The 24,052-nt window shown below is 41.2% G+C and overlaps 1 protein-coding gene across 5 annotated transcripts in view; it reads right to left on the reverse strand.

The window, feature by feature from the left end:
* LRIG2 (leucine rich repeats and immunoglobulin like domains 2) overlaps window positions 1-24,052 on the reverse strand; it is a 50,512-nt gene that overhangs the window by 17,843 nt on the left and 8,617 nt on the right. For 4 of the 5 annotated variants that reach the window (XM_045816441.1, XM_045816442.1, XM_045816444.1 and 1 more), the window contains 8 exons: window positions 7,390-7,455; window positions 5,702-5,776; window positions 4,965-5,099; window positions 4,262-4,405; window positions 4,009-4,152; window positions 2,894-3,037; window positions 2,559-2,702; window positions 240-320 (listed from right to left, as the gene is read on the reverse strand). In XM_045816441.1, coding sequence (XP_045672397.1) covers window positions 240-320; window positions 2,559-2,702; window positions 2,894-3,037; window positions 4,009-4,152; window positions 4,262-4,405; window positions 4,965-5,099; window positions 5,702-5,776; window positions 7,390-7,455 — 933 coding nt within the window. Of the gene's footprint in view, window positions 1-239; window positions 321-2,558; window positions 2,703-2,893; window positions 3,038-4,008; window positions 4,153-4,261; window positions 4,406-4,964; window positions 5,100-5,701; window positions 5,777-7,389; window positions 7,456-18,271; window positions 18,291-24,052 lie in introns of those variants that run through there. The other variant, XM_045816445.1, reaches the window with a different exon arrangement.

Consider the following 24,052-nt stretch of genomic DNA (forward strand, 5'->3'; position numbering starts at 1 on the left):
TAGAAATTCAAGTTCCATAAACAACTTCCTTTTAAGTGCCCATGGGAATGCTCTTTCAATAGAAAGTGTCCCACCACAAAAAAAACAAAATTAAAAAAAAAAAGCACAAAAACAAAAAACTTAATCAACAGAGCTTCTTTTAGTGAATGAATCAAAAGGCTTAGACTTTGCGGCCACAACAAATAGACATAATCCAATCACACTTACAACTGGTCCTTGAAAATACTTTAAATACATACAATTTAGTGAGACTTGTGAGTCCAGCAAAGGCTTCACTAGCATCTTCTATGGCCCACGAAATTTCATTGTTTCTTAAGTTTCTACAAAAACGTCAGGGAAAGAAAGGTTATGTTAGTCAACGTGACCATTATGCCATCAAGCACCATTCTGGCATGGCCATGCTAATGGTGATCCTTGTTTTATGAGCTAAGTTATGATAGAGACAACCGTTTTGTTAAAAAGAGTACCTGCAATAAACGTGTAAAAACTGATTCTCATAAGCTGAAAATTAAGCTGGCCTTGATAAATAAATTAAGCAATCTCCTAAGAGTAGCAATCACCCTAGCTAATAGCCCCTAAACGTGTTCGCATATTAACACTTAATAGTCAGGATCCTGCAGAAAGCAGGAAGACTTCAAGGTGCAGGAGATACAGCTTACAAATCTGACTCAGACTAATGGGACTTCTGGGCGAGCCACGCCTTCCCCTGGGCCCTTAACCTAAAAGGGCTGACAAGAAGCAAGGTCGGCACAGTCCCGCAGCTCCACAGCAACTGAACATGGCCCCTGGGAAACGAGAGTGACATGCCCCTGGTGCTGGAGGGACCGCTGCTTTCTTTGAAAGGAAAAGTATGGATCTTTTAAAATCCACTGCTCAGTTCTCAGAGGGAATGCAATTGCACCACACCATGTCCTGATGGAAGAAATACCAGTTAAAGATTATCACTTTTGCTTCCTTAAGTCGTCTTATAATAAAGCACAAAGCTTTTTTGCTTTGTAAGACAGACCCATAGGCACACTTGTTTGAGTAACACTAAGGAGGCAGGAGATCACTCTTCCCACTCACTGCTTCTTGCTTGCGGTGAAAGCTACCAAGGCTCGCTGTACTTTTTACGGGGTAACATGGCTCAGCTCTTCAGGACGCTCCCCTCCCTGCACAGCACAGCACAGCACAGCCCAGACAAACTTCCCCCACCGAGATGGGAAGAAGTGTATGTACTCCGGCAAGCCAGCATTGCTCAGATCTGATCTTAATGCTGCCGTCATGACCTATCTCTGCGGCACTGGACAATCCTTTACTTCTGCAGTTACCTCACTGAACTTGAACACTGCAAATAATAATCAGTGGTATACTGAAAGAACCTGTCTGCCATCTCTCGACAGCCAAAAGGCAACCCAAATCTGATAACGAATCCAGTTCCACCTCTGATAATGCAGAAAAGGGGGAGGGTGGAGCGTGATCACTTTTAATTTCTCAAGGTCAAATCTGAAGGAAGACTGCCTGGCTAAGTTAAAAAGAAATCAAATGCACACTCATGCACGCACACACACCACCTTTAGAACATGACTGTGCTTTCTCTCTCGTTGTCGGTCAGGCCCCGAGGTCTGGGAGCCTGCCCCTTCTCTGAGACCATTTATCTTTCAACTCTGAACGTGATGAGCAGCAAGCCCCCTAACTCAGGAATCTTGAGACTCTACAAATTCTACTAATTACCATTTTCTCTTGTTCTGCTCTATGTTTGAGATTACTGTATTTCATTAAACTACCTCTTCATTCAATTATATACCATGATCGTGGTGATATTCAACTTACAGAACCACTAAACTTTAGAGCAGGAATTGCCTTCAGCAACCATGTAACCCTATGTCTATCTTCTCTAGGTGAAGAGACAAATAAAATGATACCCAGGAAAGGTTAAGTGATTTTATTCATCTGGCAGCATGGTAAAAGCAGATGAGCTTTAATATCAGAGACCTGGGTTATAATCCTGGTCCAAACCTTTATAAGCTATGTGATTCTAAATAAATCATTTTAATCTCTCTGAACCTCAGCCTCTTGATATGGAAAAGAGCAGTAATATCCTAGTATTCTAAAAGCACCTGCCACGCACCAGATCATTATTAAATGTTAATGTTTTCTGTCCAAAGTCATGCAGCAAATCGGTAACAGCGAGGAGCTCTCCTGATACAGCTACGCATCCTATGTCTTTTCAAATAAGAAATGGTAGTTCAGGCGTACTACCGGTGGCTCAAGGTTAGAGGAATGAGAAAATGTGCATTCTTGACACTAGCAACTGCATTTTATTCCACAGTAACTGGCACACAAGATGCTCTGCTGCTTAGGTGATTAATTCAGAATTAAAGTACAAACAGAACTGGCTAGAGATAAATAAGATTTAGATAGGGGGACAGAGACAAGTACGATCATCTTGCACAAGGCACAGGACTAAAAGAACCACAAAATATTAACGTGAAAATATGCAGATTATGTAGTGTTTCATTTGCTTTACTGCTTTTTAAAAAAAACAGCAACCCTCCCCAAAAAACAGGTGTACTTACAGTATCTGAAGATTGGAAAGAAACCGAAACACACCATCGGCAATGTGGGTGACTCTGTTGTCCCCCAAATCCAATCTCTCCAGTAAGCTCAGACCCACAAAGGCAGACTCATCCAGGCGAGTCAGCTGGTTATAGGACAAATCACTGAAGACAGGAAACACGAAAGGTAAGGAATTCAACTTTCATATCTTTCTTCTATTTACATGATAAATCTAGAGCTTTCAACAAGTTTCTAATAAAGAGGGAGGTCAGATGCTATGACTGGCCATGGGATGATTTACTCCAACCTGCTCCAGCCTCAGAACCCCCACCGAACTGCCACCCCACACACTCACAGCTCAGACAGCCTTTGGCAGAACTCCCAGGCGTCGGGGCTGATCCTTTCCACAGCGTTCTGGCTCACGTAGAGCTGCTGCAACATTCGCAAGCCGTACAACCACCCCTTGTTCACCTCTGTAAGGTTGTTATGCTCCAGTTCTCTGCGGAATGAGAGAAAAAAAGAAGAAAATATGTTTCACAAGTTGCAGTGTAATTAGCCCTGGCCAGTGTAGCTCAGCTGGTTGGAGGGTCGCCTGTCCCATAACCGAGAGGTTGTAGGTTCAACTCCTGGTCAGGGCACATGCCCAGGTTGTGGGTCCCCAGTTGGGGGCATGCAAGAGGCAGCCAATCAATGTTTCTCTCACACATTGATGTTTCTCTCCCTCTCTTTTTCCCTCCCTTCCCCTTTCTTGAAAATTAAATATATACATACATAAAATCTTTTAAAAAAGAAGCAGCAGTGCAATGAGAAGCTTCCAAAAATCCCCATTAAGTCTGACTCAGAGAAACATACAGCTTTGTTTAATCCAAGTGAGCCAATGAGTTCTATTCAATAAATATTCGTATCTTACCTACGGTTTAGCGTCAGAAGGTAGTAAGACTGTCTAAAACAGATCTAAGGGAATGGGGGAGGGGGATAACGGGAGAAAGAAGGGGAAGGGTCAAGTCAAGGAACATCTATAAAGGACCCATGGCCCAGGACAACAGTGGAGAGGATTGAGTGTGGGAGGTGGCGGTTGGGTAGGGCAGGGGAGAGTAAGGGTGGGGAACGGAGACAACTGTAATTGAACAATAATAAAAAAAGGCAAAAAATAAAATAAAATAATTAGATATAAAGTCAAGACAGCAAGAGGTATCCTTGTTCTGGATGAATTCTGATCATTTTCATCAGCCAAAACATTAAGAGAACAAAGTATTTAGATGAAATGTTTGGAAGAATGATGACAAAAATGCCAGTTAGTTAACAACACTTAAAGAGCTTTGTGCACACTTACGCCACATCGGAGAAGGGGAAAAGAACTAATGTACCTTGGTATAGTTATAATTAACAACTATTTTAGCTGTTTGGCACTAAAAAGCCCCAGTCACCCCCCTTTCCTAAGAAGCTCCTATTCTAGTTAGTAGTACTTACAATTCTTCCATGTTATCCAAGCCAAAGAAAGCTCCATCTTTAAGTTTGCTAATTCCATTCCGCTGCATTTTCAAAGATTTTAAGGAGTCCAGCCCTTGAAATGTTAGGCCTTCCACAACTTTAATCCTGTTTCTTTTAAGTTCCCTTTAACACAAGTAGTTTTACAGTCAGAAAAATCGGTTTTCTAATTTGCTCTAATAATAATTAAAAAGGAAAAGACACTGTAAAAAAATCCATCTATTGAGTTACTCACAAGAATTGGAGGTGAGGAAGCTTAAAGATCTTGGGTGGAATCATGCTAATTCTATTTCGGTTTAACTTGACCACTAATAAGGAACTCGATAAATTATCAAAGCAACCAGCCTCCAAGATGGTTATCCTATTATTACTCAAATTCCTGCAATGAACAAGATAACAAAAAATTAGTGGAACAAAAACTCTACCACAGGAAAGCTGCCCAAAGGCCATGACTGAGCCCCAGCTTTGCCACTAGCAACTGCGCACAACTTCACCAATCATCTAACTGCTTTGTTTCCTCAACTGCACAATATGGATGAAACCTACATCAGCTGGGTTGAACAGTACATGTGAATATATTTGTAAGCTGTAAAACACTGGCACATGCTAATCATCATCACAGGTTAAGCCACTGTTTAACAGACCACTCCATCTACTTTTTACAAAACTGTTAGTAAAACACAACCCAGAATTAAATCTCAAAAATTACCCTGATATATATAATATTGATATATAACAATATTTTCTGATAATAATGCAATCTTTCTTTAAAGGGAAGAAAGAAACCAACAACCCCACAAAACCCCAAAAAACTGGCCATAGGTCTGTTTCACATAAGCCTGTCAAAATCACAACAACAGGTATTTCTGGAAAGATAAGTGTCAGTAAACAATAAACATGCACTTTAAAGTATATCTATTTTAAACTATATAACTTACAGGTATTTAAGCTGCATTCGAGGAAATGAAGATGTCTTGATTTCTGATATTATATTTGAGCTGAGATCTAAACTCTCCAGAGCAGGGTAGAATTGGAACACCTCTGCATTTATTTCTGCGATTGTGTTATGGACTCTACGAAACAAAAGACTATATTGAAGCTACTGCCAGTGATCTACCCCAGGCCACAAGAATGTTAAATAATTAGCCCTGGCTGCTGTGGCTCAGCAGGCTGAGCACTGGCCTGCAAACCAAAAGGATCGCCAGTTTGATCCCCAGTGAGGGCACATGCATGGGTTGCGGGCCAGGTCCCCAGCAGGGGACACTCAAGAAGTAATCACAAGCCCTGGCTGGCGTAGCTCAGTGGATTGAGCGCGGGCTGGGAACCTAAGTGTCCCAGGTTCGATTCCCAGCCAGGGTACATTCCCGGGTTGCAGGCCATAACTCCCAGCAACCGCACATTGATGTTTCTCTCTCTCTCTCTCTCTCTCTCTCTCTATCTCCCTCCCTTCCCTCTCTAAAAATAAATAAATAAAATCTTTAAAAAAAAAAAAGAAGTAATCACACATGGATGGTTCTCCCTCCCTTCCCCTCTAAAAATAAATAAGTAAAATCCTTTAAAAATTATTTTTTAATGTTAAATTGGGATCAACAATAAGGATACCTAAGACAAACAAAAAAATAATTGTGTACTCTTTGTAATTTAAGTGAAAGATCCAAAATCTTATTTTACTTACAATGACAGTACAGTAATGTTAGAGGTTGGTTCTCCAAAATACGGGATTTCTGTTAGCTCATTATAATTCATTTTCCTAGGCACAGGAGGAAAATAAGATTTCAAAGTTTAGTGAGAGAAATGTTACTTCTTGAATTCTGGTTTACTAGCTAATACATATTCTTTAAGACAGGTACCACATTTGAAAAAAAAGCCTATGACTCAGAATGAGTTAGACTAAATGTATCATAATGAGAAATTAGAAGTTTTACTAAGAAATGCTTTTTCATAGTACAGATCTTTGATGGATCTCAATATTTAAAAGGTTAGGAAATACTGTGCACATTTAATACTTTTAATGCCACTAAGGTTCTCTGAATAGTTACTTTAAGACAACTAATTTGCATCCTTCTTAAACAAAGAAAGAATAATTAATACATCCATATCTCTTCTATATATTTATAATGGAATTATAAATTATATAAATTTTAAAAATATACACACAAATATGAAAAAATACATATATGTTTAAAGGTATTCAAAGTGAGGGAGGACTGCTTGAGAGCACAGATGAAATTTACCAAGCCAGAGATGGAGACTAATTACATTTTACAGATGACATGACATGTCACCATCTGATCCCAGCAGCTCTTTAAAACACATTGTCTCTAACGTTTTAGCAGGAAATCTAACATAATCACATTTCATTAACCTGGTTTTCAATCAGTGAACCTCAACAATTTAAAATACAGGAAAAAAACCTAAGTAAAAGGCCTCCAAGGAACGAAACAAAGTTACAAAGTCCATGTGAAAAAGAAGCTCATGCACTCCCCATGGAGGTGTTTTCACATCTTTCCGCAGTGCCTGCTCTTTCAGCTAACAAGCTTGTCCGCTGCCCACCCGCTCCCCAGCGGACGAGAAGCAGTCAGTCTGGGGCAGGGAGGAACAGTGAGAGCACGAGCGACCTTGTCGGCAAGAATCGAAGCAGAAAAATCACTCGGAGGGTGCTGAGGGTGTTTGTGGTAAAGGCACGACAGGCTCAGCAGCTGTTCCTCTGGGAATGTCACAAGCAGTGACTGACAGTGTGGACACAGGGTGGGGCAACAGTAGATTTACTGTTGTTTGTATAGAACACAATACAGTGCCTATACATAATAATGTAAGAATAAAGTCCATGTTTCACATGCTCACAACTGTAAATCTACTTTTGCCCCACCCTGTATTTGAGAAAATTTCCTCCTCCAAAATTATGTAAAGAATACATAATGCTACCTACATCTCAGTATTAAAGGAAAAACTTCAGTAAAATGAAAAACTGAATTATATTAACCATCATATTCAAAATTATACCGTAAGTACTGTATTTCATATAAATCTACTATAGACATGATGCTTCCATTTTAGATGAGTTAAGACATTAAAAAAAGTTTACACAACAGAGAGTTTCATTGGCTTAAACTTTGGCAAAAACCAAACAAAACATATTTATTCTCAAAGGAAAAAAGTCTTACCTTTGGCCCCCAAAAAGGATATTTCTACAGTTTGCAACTTAAAATCACCAACCCAAACCACAATGCCTTGAGTTTGTGACAATAAAGCCAAAGATGATAGTTTAAGTTTTTAAACGATGTCTTTTAACTTAAACATCCTTGAATTCATAGGTCATTAAATCACCTTGAATTTAATGTACATTTAAGTAAAATAACTTACACTTCTTGTAATGTCTGAGATTCCAAGCTGATGTTCCAGTTAGACAACGAATTATGACTCAAATCCCTAATGAAGGACAAATTAGCATTTTTAGTTTAGTGTTGGAAAGCAGACTTAAAAAAAAAAACCTAAACTAAAATGGGAATCTTAAAATAAATTTTTTTAAGTAAACTAAAACAGGAATCTAAAAGCCCTATCAAATACGAATTGGAGTAGAACAGACAAAAACAATGTTTATAAAGCATGAATAAAAATTGACCTAGATTCCAAAATAGCTATTTTACTTTTTCATTTTTATAGATTTTTTAATAACTAAAAAATACATTCACAAGATTCAATAATTAATAAAAGGACACACAGTAAAAAGTCTCCCACCCTTGACTCCAGCCACCCAGCTCCCCTCCCCCACAGCAGCAAATGAAAACGCCCCACCTCCTGCGAACACGGCCAGGTTTTTGTGCAGCTGCCAGCAAATTTCTACCTCGGGCACCCCTTACTTTGCCCTTGCTTTTTCCGCTCACCAATGGATCTTGCAGGTCATTTCATAGCATCTTCATCCATTTTAGTGATATTATGCTTTATTATATTACACTTTATATACTTTCGAAATATATACTTTAAGTAACATAATATAAATATGTATTTTTTTAAATATTTTATTATTTTTGGAGAAAGGGGAAGAAAGGGAAAAGAGAAGGTGAAAAACACTGATGTGAGAGAGAAACACTGATTGGTTGCCTCTCATATGGGTCCTGACTGGGGACTAAACCCGCAACCCAGGCACATGCCCTGCCCAGGAGTCGAGCCAGTGACCTTTAGCTCTGTGGAATGACACCCTAACCAACTTGAGCCACACCAGTTAGCACTAAATATGTCCTTTTTAAAGTAACATACACTCTACAGAATATATAGTATGATATATAATGATGTAAATTACACTAGCTGAAGACAAACTTGGAAGATCTCACAAGTCAAGACAATGAGCTTCTATATTAGAATTGGGGTTGACTATATCCTTGATAAGACACATGGTCTTCCTTCAAAAAAGAAAAAAGCAGCTTTGGCTAGTGAACTGAGTGCTGGCCTGGGGAACCAAAGGGTGGCCAGTTCAATTCCCAGTGAGGGCACGTGCCTGGGTTGCAGGCCAGGTCCCCCAGTAGGGGGTGTGTGAGAGGCAAGCACACGTTGATGTTCCCCTCTCTCCCTCCCTTCCCCTCTAAAAATGAATAAATAAAACCTTAAAAATATATAAATAAAAAATAAAAGCAATCTAGCTTCAGGGAAAGGGAAATCATCTTACTCCAAACAACAATGATGGTGGTGGTGGCAGCTGACATTTCAATGCCAGACACTCTCCCATACACTTAAAACACAGGCACTGCCCAAATCCACACAGCCACCTTCTGACACAAATACTCTTACAATCCTACTTTCCTGGCACAATAATGGGCAGAGGGTAATAATCTGTCACCCCAGGGTCTCATAGCTAATAAGCGAGGAAGCCATAAACTTGAAATTCCATCTCACTTCCATCAAAAAGTTTATTAAATATAGCAGAGATTTCTCTAAAATTAGCCTTTAGCCTAAATATTTAAATAGGCTTAAAGAAAAGTTCACCTTGATGCTTCCGGGCATCTTTACAAGCCTGCGGTGGAACTGAGCCCACACAAGCTGTCAGCCCAGGAGATGTATTATACTTTACAATATGGCTAGTAACGGGGGCACACTAGAGAAACATTACAGATCACTTTATCTCGCTGTGCCACCGCAGGCAGCTGACAGATGCATGCAGGTCTGAACGACGTCTCTATCACAGAACCATTTGTTCTCAGCTAGATTCAGCCTGTCTGTAAGACCTAGCCACTTCCATCCAAGAGCTTCATTTACACTATAACATACTAAGACTGGATCAAACCATTAATTTTTCACAAGTTCTAAAACTTTTATTCCAAGATATTTGGCACCAGGTATCAGCTCAAGAACACTCATTAATGGAGAGGTGATAGGAAATACAAAATATATGAATTCGCTCCACATAAAACCTTATATTCAGAAACTTTATACCAATTCACACTTGTCACTAAACAACAAACACAGAATTCCACACAAATGATAAGCTGTTTACTGTATTTTGCCGTGTATAATGAGTTTTTGTCCAAATTTTTTAGGGAAAACCAAGGATGCACATTATATGTGGGTATAATGATTGCATACCATGGGTATAATAATGGGCATCATAATCCCATGTAAAATGTGTGCAAAACCATGGGTGCGCATTATACACAGGGAAATATGGTATTTACTGCGGTGTTTCAGCTGAAGGAGAAATACAGCTGTTCTGAGTTAGATACCCCATATTCTGCTCCAAGGTGGCCTGTCTGACAAATAGACAACTAATATCATTTCTATGCCAGACTAGCGTACAATGATTTAATTCCACATCTCATGCTTGCTGAAGTTTTTTTTTTTTTTTTACTTTTACAGATTGAGGGCTTTCATTTTAGTAACAGTGCTTCTAAGACCTTTCCAGACCCTACCCTAACCTCTCTGGCTGGGGAAGTCTTGACCATACTCATCCCTTACAGTTCTCTCATGAATGTCAATGATGGCCAAATAAATCGGTTTTAATGAAAACCATTATTACAGAAATAGAAAACAATCAAATCAAACTCAACTCTATAAACTTGGTAAACTCAACATGGTATAAACCACTGAATTTGGTATCAATAAAAAACTGGTTCAGTGTCTCTATTGGGGGAAGGGGGAACCTACTCAGCATCTTTAAAGAACCTCTAAGGTGTTTCAATGGCACCCAAAAGATACCTGAAATGCTTTGGGGCCTCTCTACAGAGCAATGTTGTCTTAAGAATACAGGCCTCATGGGTCAGAATCCCATATAATGAGGCTCTCCGGACTCTCCTGCAACAAATCCACACTGAATGAGTTAAGAAACACTAACTGAACTGGAACACACTCCCAAAGTAGTACTTTCATAGAAAGCAACCAGTAAAAATTGGTATAGTTGTTTAACTTATCAAAACATGAAGTATCTAACTACAATTATATGGACTGATCTGAACCTCAGCTACTCATGCAAACATTTACTGAACCATGGACCAGGTGCTGTGCTAATGCTAGGACTACAAACACTGTCAACATTAGTAACCTTTATGACATTTTTTTAGATTTTATTTATTTTGTTTTAGAGAGAGGGGAAGGGAGGGAGAAAGAGGTGGAGAGAAACACTGGTTGGTTGCCTCTCATGTGTCCCCCTAACTGGGGACCTGGCCTACAACCCAGGCATGTACCCTTAACTGGGAATCAAACTAACAACCTTTTGGTTCTCAGGCGGGCGCTCAGCCCACTGAGCAACACCAGCCAGGGCCCTTTAAGACTTTTTCAAAAGATATATTTAGGGGAAGTGGAATCATTCCAAAACTGTAAACACAAATTCAACATCAACTCCACTCTATGTCCCCTCACTGGAAATGCATGAATTAACTTTTAGTACTCTCAAGCCCTGATGGGTGTGGATCAATTGGCTGGGAGTCATCGGGCAAAGTAAAATGTCCCAGTTAGATTCACGGTCAGGGCACCTGCCTGGGTTGCAACCCTGGTCAGGGTTCGTGCAAGAGGCAACTGACCAATGTTCCTCTCACACATCAATGTTTCTGTCCCTTTCTTTCTCCCTCCCTCCCCATCCCTCTCAAAATAAAATGTACTTCCAAAAGGCTGAAGGAGACTGATTTGAAGACTTCAAATATCAGGTGTAAAACGCTTAGATTGAGAATTTGGGTAATTTTTAAAAATTAAAGTCTCTCACTATTCTTTCCAGTGGCCAATCATTAACTCCATTTACTTTGCATAACGTAATGCTAGTTTGTTTTTTTAAAGCCAGAGTTCCAAAACAGAGACATGTCTTTCAAAGATTCTCCCCTTGACATATTCCTAAGACACAGTTAAAAACTTAAGTAAACTAATGTTTGATCAGCATCACCTAAAGAGTCTAACGCTTTGTAACAGTCAATAATCTTTCCCTTATTTTTCACACCACTCACATCTGACTATTTATGGATGCGATGTTTCAAGAGCAAAGGTCTCGAAGAAGGCCTCGTCCCAGTGTTGTAACTCAGCTCCCACTCATACTAACCTACAGGGATGCATCTGTAATAAATGATGAATTATTAACATTCTTGGGATCATGTGGAGCCAGAGGTGCCATTAACGTAGTCGTTTAGTACCATCAGGGTGTAAATAATTTATAGGACGCACAGAGCATCTCCACAGGCTGAGGAGGAGAGTCAGTTCTGCGAGCTAACTGCGAAGTCCCGTGGCGACCGACAGAGACGCCGGGGTTTTCTCCTACCAGTCACACGGGCAGGTTCTGAGTCATCTGCAGCGCTGACGGGCAACACGGGGAGCTTCGACAACAACTAAACCTTTTTAAAAAGTCCTTTGCAAAAGTTAAAAGAACATATTTTATACCCAATAGTTTGAGTATGACAATGTTTCACATATTTATCCAGAATAACTTTCCCTTCCTTTTGTAAATGGAAATTCGTATTGTTGGAGTATATCTAGCCTAATTTACTTTTAAAAGACAAGGACTGCAAAACAACTCTTAAAACTGTCTGCTTTTAAGTTTGCTTTTCTTTACCACTAAGAGCTTTATCCCAAAAGTCAGCCTTCCTGTCTGCAGGGGAGCTGTTTGAAATGTCTCTAGATTTATTCCTGCTCCTCCCTGCCACAGGCCAGGAACCCCAGTGCCTGTTGGAACTGCCTGAAACAGGCGCAAATGAGCTCTGCGAGTCTGAGAGGCTCCTTCAGGAGTCAGTGCTTCCTGGAAACTTTTATATCATGAAACGTAATGCTACTCCAGATTCAACTTTCTATCCCTCATCAGTGTTACTTATTTGTAACGCACCGTACAACACTTCTGTGAATCCAAAACATGCTTCAAGAATAAGAAGCATGTTTTATTTTCTTGAAAATAAAAGAAAATATTGCTTCATAAGGGAAATACAACAACCACAAAAGGGATACAAATTCTACAGTTACACTTAAAACAGTTTCTGCACGCCCAGTTCTGGGACCTCGGGCCAGTTACTTCACCGCTCCAAACTTCAGTCTCCTCTACTGTTAATGAGAACAGTAGTACCAACCTCACTAGATTGCTCAGAAAATTAAAAGGCTACAAATAAAATGCTTAGCACACAGGTCAGTGTGTAAACAGTAGCTTATTATATAATACTAGACCCTGAATTGGAGGATGGTCCAGTACCATCACCTTTTCGGAGTGTTCACCTATTTACATGCAGCTATAATCCACTTCCAAAGGTAAAACCTCACTTGCCTGGCACGGCCCCTCTACAATGAAGTGAGTGAAGCAGTAAACTAAATATTGCCTCTGGACTCCAATTTCATGGGCTCACATCTTCTGTTTACCACATCCCCAAACGGACCAGGAGGGTACAGAAGAAATACGTTAAAATCCGTAATGCAATCAAAGAAAAGCACGTTGTCTGTGCTCTGACATGACTGTTGGAAGTGAACAGTTCATCAGAACAGTGTGCAAGCCAAGAACAGACATCAGATTCTGAAAACAGGACAGCAGTGCTCTCCCCTCCCCCCAAAATGTGCCTTAGGGATTCACCAGTTGTTCTGCACATTTTAAAGAACAACACTGGTGTTTCTGCCAGCACCTAAAACAACAGGGTCTGTGAAAGCCACCCACGATGCCTCCGAAGTACCCCGACTTCAGAAATGCGTGGCTGGTATCTGTAAATTAACGGGACCCAATGAAGCTGTCGATTTATTAAAAACTCCTCAAATTACAGCTGCAAGCCATGACGACACTCTGTATTCAACTGATCATTCAATAATACTTAGTAAATATCTAATAGATGTTGCAAAGCCCTATTAAAGAAAAAGATTATCAGAATAAATGAAACATTATTTGTGCACATAAAAATTTGTGTGAATTCTGGTGCAATTAGACAAAACGTCCCAGGCAGTATGAGATGGGAGTCAGAATTAGTAATATAATGTACTTATATTTCGAATTTTTCCTTTTTAAAAAGATGATCTTAAAATACAAATAATTAATTAGCTAAGATAAAACTCTAATTCATTCACTATGTTTACTATGGAGAATGAAGTACCTTAAAAATAAATCATTTCATAAGATATTAGAGAAGCAAATGAGAGAGAGAGTTTAGTTTCTTTGAGAGTTTCTCCTGATCTCCCACAGAAGGCACAGCCATACACGTTCTGTAACTCACTTACTGCCTTCACTCAACAAGTATTTCTGAGTATCTACTGCAGGTCACTGTTCATCTACAGCAGAGGTCTCCAACCTTTTTCATCTCGTGGCACACATACATTAATAAAATTCCGCAGCACACACAAAAATATATTTTTTGCCATTCACACTGGACAGTAATCGTTATATTGGCTGTTTTGTGTTTTTTTTTTAATTTGACGATCTAAGGGAGAAGAGGCCAGTGCCCTGACTAAACAGTCAGGTATTGCATGTTTTAAAAATCCTTGTGGCACACTGGCTGAAAAATTGCTGATCTACAGCAATAAATGGACAAAAATCCATACCTCGAAGATATTTATAATTCTACTGAAAAGAAGACAAGTAAAACATGTAGCGTATCAGAAGATGGTGGCTGCTAAAGATAAAAACAAAGCCGAGCATTGGGCCGGCGTGTCTCCGGGAGAGGAGAGAGAACCTGCAAGCCCTGGGATTCTCGTGGAGGCTGGGACAGAAGAACACGGGTGCAGTAAGACCACGGCCGATGGTCTCGTGGCAGACACTGCTTGGTGCTGAGGATCTGAGGGCTAAGGGGCAAGAAGGGGCACAGAATCTTTCCAGGAACAAGCACAGTTTTTACTCTGGAATGCAGACTTGGAACAGCAAGTCTACACTCCAAAGCAAGGGAAATTTCCTCTTGATTCCTGCCTATGGAGGCCTAGAGGCCAATGGAGAAGAGTACTACCTGCCCCGATCAGAATACAACAGGCTTCCAGCGCATTGCATGCTCATCCCCACAGCTAGTCTCACTTCTCTGTAAGAACTGTGGTGAAAATATGGACACAAATGGAAGAAATGGAAAATAAAGGTAGATAGTAACAACCAAGGAAAACATGAGGGTCCTTAAATGGAAAGAAATTCTAATCTGTATCTTTTTTTAAAGGATTCATTTTCAGTTCACCACTTTGTGGTTTGAAGCAATTAAAGAAAAATTTCAAAGACTAAGTACTAGAACAAAAGAAGCTCCTAGAAGTGATTTTATCACTTAGGAAATTACAAGGGTTTCAGGAGCTCTGTGCCAAGAACCAGGGGCAGAGATCAGCATGTATTTTTTTCTATTATTCCACAGCCCACCTCTTAGTGTCTGGCCACAGAACCCCTAACAGCAAAACACTGTAAGTGAAAAATGACTTCCAGGCAAGGCCACTCGGGTTTGCAGGCTTCCATTCAGTCTTGTCAGCTTCCCAGGAGGGAGGGGTCTGGGCAAACACAGGGTTCCACCCTTTCAGTCGACTGGTATACCTGAGCTAACGGGCAACACCGTCTCCTACGTGAGCCTCTCCCGAGGTATTAAACTGGATTCCCCCCACTCCACAGCCACTTACTTGTTCCTTCACCCTCACCTACAATTGCTCCTTCTCTCCATTTATACCCAAACCCTCCCACCCTTGGAAGGTACATCAGGTTCAGCCACTGTGCTGGTCTAGACTGCAAACAGCAACACTAGTCTAGCAAGTGCCTCCCCTCAGTTCACTCCATTCAGTGAGGGTAAAGTCACACAGGTGCAAGAACTACTTAGCTGTTTTTTTTTTTAACCACCAGTCACTGTTAACCTCAACTTTGCTAGATGGGGTGAAGGCACAATCTACCCCTTTAGGATCTCAGGAATTCTGACCCAAAATTTTAAAATATAATTTCTCATTAGGGATCATCCCTGTTTCCAGCACCAGCATTTTGCAGCCCTGGTCCTAAGGCCACTTCATCAAGCAGGAAAAAAAGCTGAGGTGCATGGAGAAGAAAAAAGTAGAGCCGTTACGCCAGCACACTCCTGTTAGTGAGAACTGCACCATCCTTCCAGCACCCTGCCCCACCCCCCTTCTTCGCGTCCACAGGAAAAGAGGGCTCTGACTCTGTCCACTGGGGCCACCAGACGCTGGGTGTGAGCGCGCTCTCCGGACGGTGTGTAAGCCAGTCCTTCCCATCTTTACCTCCCCCCTGGAAGACAACCAGTGCTCTCACCACCCATCCTAATTTTCTATCCCACTGCTACAGCACGTCCTCAAAAACATCATTCCCTTGTAACAGTGATGAGAGGCTGCGGAAATCTGTATCAATTAGCCTAGAGTAAAACCGGTTTCATCATAATTACCTCACCACAGTTCCGAGAACCTGTCGGTGATGTTAAGTGAGGACTTGCTGTACTCTGAGGAGGACATCTCCCTGCCCACTGTTGGGCATTATGGGCTGTAAAATGTATCTCCTGGTCTCCAGAAATCATGGCCAGCCACCCAAACTGGTACACTTATCTGCCGTCGGTTCTTTTATAGCCCCCTGAGCATTTGCAAGTGCGATCAGATAAAGCACTGTGGGCACGTTCTGGTCAGGACCCATTTGTAGCCCCTGAGGGCTGGTATCAGCATCGGCATCACCTGCGAGCTCCGCTCAGGGCCTTCCCACCAGAGAGTCTGCCACAAGGCCATTTGTGGTCTGTCTCTCTTCCTGGCAGCCAGAACGGAGGTTACCAGCATTCTGAGCCTCAGAGGGTGCAAGAGGAGCCCATGCAGCTTCTGCCCACCTCTGCACTGCTGCAGCGCCCCCATACCCACCCACTTCATGGAGCCAGCAGGATTCCAATCACCTGCTGAGCTGGAAGGGGTCCTTCCGATGGTAGTCAACATGTCCTGTTTTAAGGCGCCCCTCAAAGTCTCAGAGTGATTTCCACAGGACTGTCTGTACCCCACGTGGGCATCCCTTTCTAGACCAGGTTTCCACTGCTCTTCTGCCTGACCTACAGCCAGGCCCTGGCCATTGCCCAGGAGTTAGTACTATTATATAAAAAGCCCAACAAACACGGGCTTTTTACCACTGTTGTTCTTCCATAGGAAAGTAGCATGGGAATTCAGCCCAATGAGCCAATTTGTCTTCACCTTCCTCACAGCGGTAGCCTTCCACATCGGATGTCAGCCATTCGCCTTGGAACTGCCATCCGCAGACCAAGCAGCTCCTTGTCGGTTGGTTATGAGCTGCCTACGTGGGCAGTGCCTACAGGACCACAGAAGCTAGCACCGTTCCAAAGTCAGTTTCTCTCCCTGCATTCCCCAGGCAGCATGATGACCCTGCCTACAGCATTTCCATTTTATTACGGAACTCTTCTGAGCACTACTGGAGTGCTTATCTGACATTATGCAAGACATCATGGGTATTTCAAGTTCCACAGTTATTTTATAACTTTTAGTCATCATGGTGGTTTCAATTAATGTCCAACAGCAAGCAAATAAATGACTGCCCTTCAAATGGAAATGCTCCGGTCCAAAGTCCCCGGATCACAGTCGCTCCGCGGTCACTCAGAGGCTTGCGCCCCGAGCCCCATCTGCCGCGAGCACACAGGGCCACCACACGGAGATGTGTCCACGCCAGCACTCCACCTTCCACTCGACGCCGCGTGGGGCGGCAATCTTACTGGTTCCCGTTCAGAGTGTCCGATTAATGTTGCCTGACGGGTGGGTTTATATGCCTTCGGTTTCACAATTATCAGGTAGCGGAAACACTCCCCAGTCAGATACAATGTCCACCTCCAGAATACAATCACGCATAAGCCTCTTTAAACATGCATGCCTACAAACTTTGACCCCCGATTTCTGGCTGTAACCTCCATTAGGACTTTATTAATAGGTTTTGCTTTTACAATACCACACAGGGGTAAGTGTTCCCCAGCCAGATATAACATCATTTCCATAATATATTCACATAAAAGAAACACAATTTCTTTACATAAAAGCTACTTAACATTGCAACTTTCATCTCTCTCAATTACACCATGGCTTCATCAATGGGTTTGGTGCCACCGCGTATGAGGTTCCCATATCAGGGAATCCTGAAAACTCCTCCAACTCCTGACTGTTTTACCCACTCTTACGCAAGAGCCTTTGTACCCACCGTCCCCCACCATGAGTTCAGCCAAGCTACTCTGGCCCTTATGTCAATTTTTATCTAATTTAATCTGCCTAACCAATGTCTCAAGCAATTGCTGGCCAGGTTTCTCACTGCAACCTCTGCTTTTGGACTTTTTTAACTTCCACCAAACGGAAATAAATAGAGCAGACTTGTTCAGGGTGTGCCCTAAAGTTGGAAGGCCACAAGAGCCTTCTGGCCTGCCCAAACCTAGGTAGTCTATGTTAAAACTTCTGTTTTCCCCCATCAATGTCTGTTTGATTCACCCCATTTCTTAATAACCTCTAAAGTTTTCTAGTCTGCTGGGGGGGGGGGGGAGTCCAGTGATTCTTCCTTTTCTTTTTCCTTTATTTTTGTCCCTAACATAGTTGCTTTATTCACTTTTTTAAGACCAATCTATGACTCTTTTTCTGCTTTTCCTCCTTCACTTGTTTAATTAACCTAATGTTTTTATTAGCATCTGAGACCTAGTTGCAAAGCTGAGACAGCAAATACAGAAGGCTTCCCCGACTACCCCTTGGTTTTGCAGCAATAAGGTTACACGGGGTGTCCATGAAAAAGAGTCCCCCTCACCTACAGGATTAACCATGAACTCAGTAACAGGCGAATTCAGCAGGTGAATATTCCTGTTATCATAAAGATAATACCACAAGGCTAATATGGAAAACTTACCGTTTACTTCATCAAGAGGTGTTCCACTCGGCATTTATGAGGCAAATGGGCCGTCAGTCCCCTTTCTCAGGGCAGAGAGATCTTACAGGGGCTGCAAGGCAGTCCACCGGCCTGGCCGTCCCCTCGGGAATACCCTTGGTGCCTGGATCACAGACAGCCATCTGTGATTGCTCCATAATGAGCTATAAATCCTACATCAACCCAAACATGCTCTTCCTCCACTGCAGTATTTAAAACCAGATGCTGCTCCTAAATTAATTACTCTCACAGTACATTTTAGTAAAGGTTCTTCTGGAAACTGTTACCCATCCAAAAAATGAAACCACTTCTTCACCCTGTACTCCCTGGTTTCATCTAGTTTCTTGGTTTTGCCCTTCCCACACACCAACTTTCTTGGTGACCAGAGGTCTAGAGGTCCTTTTGGTTGTCCTTGCCTAATTTTTCCCTTGGAGGTCAGCTTTGAGGCTGGTGGCCAAAGCTCAGACTCTCTGAAATCTGAGCTTGTCTAGGCAACAAGGTCTGACCCAACATTCTCTTTTAATTTCATTTCAGCGATTACAGATAATAACCAAGGCACTGAACCAGTGCTCTGGTTATTGGATCCATCTCTAAATTCCCTGACAACTTCTATCTTTAGCAACGGAGAGCCGCACAGCCTACTGCTCCGCGCCATGGACGACCACGTGACCTGAGGAATCGAAGGTTCCACATCCCCGACTCCTTCATCCTTTCTGTTCCCCAACCACATTTCCGTGAGCCAGAGCCCTTCTAGCAAATCTCATTTCTGTGACACCAAACGTCCACGAAAAAACTCCCTGTGTCAAAAGAAAATATTCAATGACATTTGTTAAAACCCAGTAAGAAGACCTTACTCAAGGTAGTACAGGTTATCTCTATTGGTACAGGGACCACTGTGATGAATTTTTCTATCGAGGAAGAGATAGGGCTCAACTCCAAATACTGCACGGTCAAGCAGGAATTTACAGTGGAGGAGCAGGGTGGTGAGCCAAGGCCAGTGAGGGAAAATGACTAAGCGGCAACACCTTGTGGGGAGGGAGGTTCTGGCTAACAGACTAAGAATTCTCACGGAAGAAAGGCCAGAGTGATCGACCATCATCATCTGGGGGACGGTGGAAGACAAGAACTTCAATCAGATATCAAGGGTGAGGGATTCCTGCTAAAATAACTTAGTGGAGTTCTTGCTAAAACTGCACTTTACAAGGAAGCACACAGACGGGCCTAGGAGAAAGTTTCGGAAGTCTAAAATTTGGTCAAGCAAAGAATCTTTGTCAGTACCCTCTGTTGTTCGAGGAAAGAGCATTTTTCTTTCCGCTGAACAGAAGCAGTCTATTTTCTCCTTCAGCAGCCTCTGTTCACCAAGGACCAGGGGAGCTTCTGCTGGGACCTGCTGCTGGAGCACACGAGCTTGGCGGTGCCAGCAGTGAGGTGTTTAATGAGGAGAGTTTCTATGGGAGTGAGAGAAAAATAAAAATTAATAGTCAGAAACTCAGTTCCTGAGTCCAGAGGGCAGCAAGCTGAGATTTTTCAGACTTGAACTTGAATTGTCTTTGAATGACAAAGTGAGAACGATGCAGCTATCTGAAGAATTTCCCAGCCTGCAGTCTGAATGTCCCTGGTGACGCCGCCGTGTGTTCTGCTGGACTCTGAGTGGTCCATTCAGCGGCAGGCACAAAGGCTGCCCATACATAATCCGTTGTGGTCATCATTTTTTAAGTTGACATCAAGTCGTTCAGCTTCAGCTTGTAGGGTTTCAGAAAAGGGGCAGTTTTAGTTTTCAGTGATGCCAAGACAGGAGAAAAGTTGGAAAGATTGGTTTAGTGAGTTATAGCAGGTGTTAGAGGACACAGAGAATTGGGAATTTGGTATAAACTGGCAAAATATATAAGATGGACTCCACCACAGTACACTATAGTTCAGCACTGAAACAAAAAAATTTTTTTCCTCTACAAACTTTTAATTCTTGTGTACAAAATAATTGTGGTCTCATTAGATTTGTCCTGATTATTTACGTAAGTGCAGCAAGAGTACCGACTGACCATATAGGTTCTTTGTTAGTTTACTTCTGCTGGAACTCTTCATAAGAAATCTCAGCTTAGACTTTTAAAATCCTCTCAAGGTGAGGAAGTCAATCCAGGAATTAGCCACCAGACTTCGTCTCCCATACCTAGAGATTTGGGTAAATCCCCCCTAACACATCCTGAGGTTCCTAGGCCTATCAAAAAGTGCCCTTCCGCTCTGGCTGGTGTGGCTCAGTGGATTGAATGCCAGCCTGCAAACTGAAAGGTCACCAGTTCGATTCCCAGTCAGGGCACATGCCTGGGTTGAGGGCCAGGTCCCCATTTGGGAGCGTGTGAGAGGCAACCATCTATGTATCTCTCCCACATTAATGTTTCCCTCTCTCTCTTTCTCCCCTCCCTTCCCCTCTCTCTAAAAATAAATAAATAAAGTATTTTTTTAAAGTGACCTTCCTTCCTCACGTATAAAGCTGGGAACCCTCTAAGCCAGACACCAGACCAGTTTTTCCAAGAGCATTGGCTCCATGAAGTCAACCTTACTTCCTTAAACCAGGTTCTATGTGCACCACTCACAAATACAACACCACAGTAAAAGCCCTGGTAGTATAACCAATGTTTCCAATTATATCCTGTTACAAGAACAAATTCTTATTAAGCTCATGCAGATAACTATATTGTTGTGAATATAAGAATGAATTACTAGGAGTTTCTGAAGTACTAAGAGTTTCTGAATTCTGAAGGGATCAGTTAGGGAGAAAAGCTAAGTATTTCCTATTTTTTCACAAAGGTGTAATCACTACACAGCTTAAGAGGAAAGTAAAAAGGATTCTTTAAATCCAGAAATCAAAACATTAAAGAACCAGCAATATTTCAAAGAGCCATAAAAAATTATAATTATCCTCAATCAGTTCCACGTAATTAACTCCTGTTCTGCTTGTTCTTGGGTTGACAGTTTTATGAATTCATCAACCTCTGCCTTAGTTCTGGAAACTCTTGGTCCAGTGGCACACTGAAGTTACTCAACTGGTGCCATCATGGAATATTCTGGCCTACAGCTGATTGTAAATGCTTTCAGAGAAGAATGAGAGTAAAACAACTTGTCTGTGAATGAAAAAAGATTTTTAAATGGCTATGGTTGAAGTTCTAATGAGAGTCCATTTGATAAGGAAAGTGAGTTCTTCCTGTAGCATGCAATACTTTGACATGATAAGTAGAAATCTGTCAGTATGGTTGTTGTCTATGAACCCCATATATTTCTGAAATACATTAGAAACACATACCCGTACATATATAACCTAAGAAGGTCTGTGATCATTTCTTATATGTCAATGCTTCTCAAGGAATTTAACACACCAAATAAACCTGATTAGTGTAATATATCTCTTTTACAACGTGAGATACAGATTGAGATTTTGCTAGGGGCTCTCTAGAAAACCTCCAGGTTAGTTTGAGGTCAAAAAGACTCCATTTAGAATTTGATTTTGGAAAATTGTCAAAAATGTCAAAAGGTTCTAAACACTTGACTAAATAAGATCACAGGTCACTGTGAAACAATACTTAGTCATTCATTTAAACAAAGTGACAAACTACTTCAAAGGCAAAACCAGAAAATGCATAGTTGTTAAAAAAAAAGCTCTCTGAGTATTGAGAAGACTCAGGTTTTATTTCTTTCTTTTCTTTTTTTAAAATATCACCTGATAAAGACAACGCAAAGCACAAGAAATTATTTTTATGACACAAATCTCTGTTTCCCAGGCAGATTTAAAAGGTAAAGCTTTTTGCAATTCTTTTTTTTTTTTTAAGGATTTTATTTACTTTCAGAGAGAAAGGAAGAGAGGGAGAAAGAGCGGTAGAGAAACATCAATGTGTGGTTGCCTCTCGCACGCCCACAACTGGGGACCAGTCCCCAACCCAGGCACGTGCCCTGACTGGGAAATGAAGCAGCGACCTTTGGTTCGCAGGCTGGCGCTCAATCCACTGAGCTACGCCAGTCAGGGCTACAACTTCTTAATAAGAGCAGACCAATATTCCAGGAAAACTTCAGCATTCTAGTTTCATATCAATACACTTACAATGATTAAGTTCAATTTTTTCAACTTATAAATAAATCCATTCAATTCTAGCAACTTGACCACACATAAAACTCCTTTTCTACAAATCTACAACTATTTTTCTAATATCCATTCAGTCTTTGTCCTTTATCTCTCCCTTTTTCATTCTGGAACTAGCAGACAGTCTACCTTAAAATAAATTACTTCTTCCCCCTGAACAAAATACATACACCCTGCATACCTTGCAAACAAAGTTGCTTCTCTTCATTCTTATGGTTTCTAATAGTTTCATTCACATCTGATAATTACAATTTTTAACTATTCATAGCCTTTCTTTTACAGGGAAAAAGCAGGTAGTAGACCACTGTAGTCTGTCATACATTCATATTCTGTAGACCAATTTATGAATATTCAATTTCATAATTTCTAGAGGCATGATTCCTCACAGTACAATTTTCCAAAGTAGCAGCTTTACTAACAGATCCAAATATCTTTAGCTTCTCTATACTATATAAAAACAAAATGCCAAAAATATATAAACTTATACTTAGGTTCAGTAATGAGTATTTCAGTAGTTTACCTTACTTACAAAAGACCAAGAATTTTATTTTAGGCAAACATACACCAAACAAAGCCAACCGTCATCTCAAGTTATTTGCCTGTTACCTATTTTTACAACATTCGCATGTAAAGCAGACATCAAAAGAGCAAATACCTAAAAAGATAAATATATATGGTCTTTTCCCCTTATTTCTTTTTGTACTGATGTGTTTAACATACATCAAGCAATTTATTTTTATTGTATGTTTTATTCTTAGTTTGGACTTACAGTTTTATAATCCTAAACAAGCTACCTTGAATACCTATCTGTATTAAGTACAGATAACAAGCTTGTTTGACTAGCAAACCTAGGTAGAAAAAAAATTGTATGTCTGTGTTATACTTACTGCTGACAATTCTAAAGACATGCCTGTCCTTATTTTACCAACAACTTTCAAATTAGCTTTATTCATGAAAAATTCCCCCAGCTCATGTAAAGTTAAAATGTTGGCTTAGTTTCTCTATTTCTGAGAGCTTTAAGAACACTTGATTTACATAAGCGCTCATTTATCTGTAAGCCAATTTGAACAGAACTCCTTCAAGGCATTTTTTAAGTCAATTGGGTAATACCATTTAGAGATAGAAAGATATCACACATCTATAATGTAAGTACACAAACAGAAATCTTATGGTTTACATTCTAATACTTCAGCCATCAGTACAAACTCACTGATTTATAAATTATTAGCTCTTGTCTTTTCTTGACTCTGTATTTTTATGCAAACTGTGTTTCCAGCAAAAGGGACACGCTAGGGTGTCTGCTATCAGTTTTGTAGAGGCCGCCTTCAAGACCTTCCCTTGCCCCGATACGCAATCTCCTGGAGGCTGTGGACCAAACAGCAGGTGACCAAGGAGACATCGAGCAACTGTCTGGATGTTTCCAAAGCTCGTCCAACTAACCAAAACATCCAGTCTATTTCCAATAGCCTTTTTCTTTTTCAGCCTCAAGTACTTGCTTTTGGGGGTTCCTAAGTCCCTTGACAGCCCCCAGTGGAGGGCAGGGAGCCCCAAGTTCAAGTGACCACAGAGATGGGCAGGGAAAAGGGTCAGAGGGAGGAAGGAGGAGGGAGACATACCAAAGGATTCAAGGGAAC

Source organism: Phyllostomus hastatus, unplaced genomic scaffold (assembly GCF_019186645.2).
Source record: "Phyllostomus hastatus isolate PE091 unplaced genomic scaffold, TTU_PhHast_1.1 phas_scaffold_216, whole genome shotgun sequence".
Classification (NCBI taxonomy): Eukaryota; Metazoa; Chordata; class Mammalia; order Chiroptera; family Phyllostomidae; genus Phyllostomus; species Phyllostomus hastatus.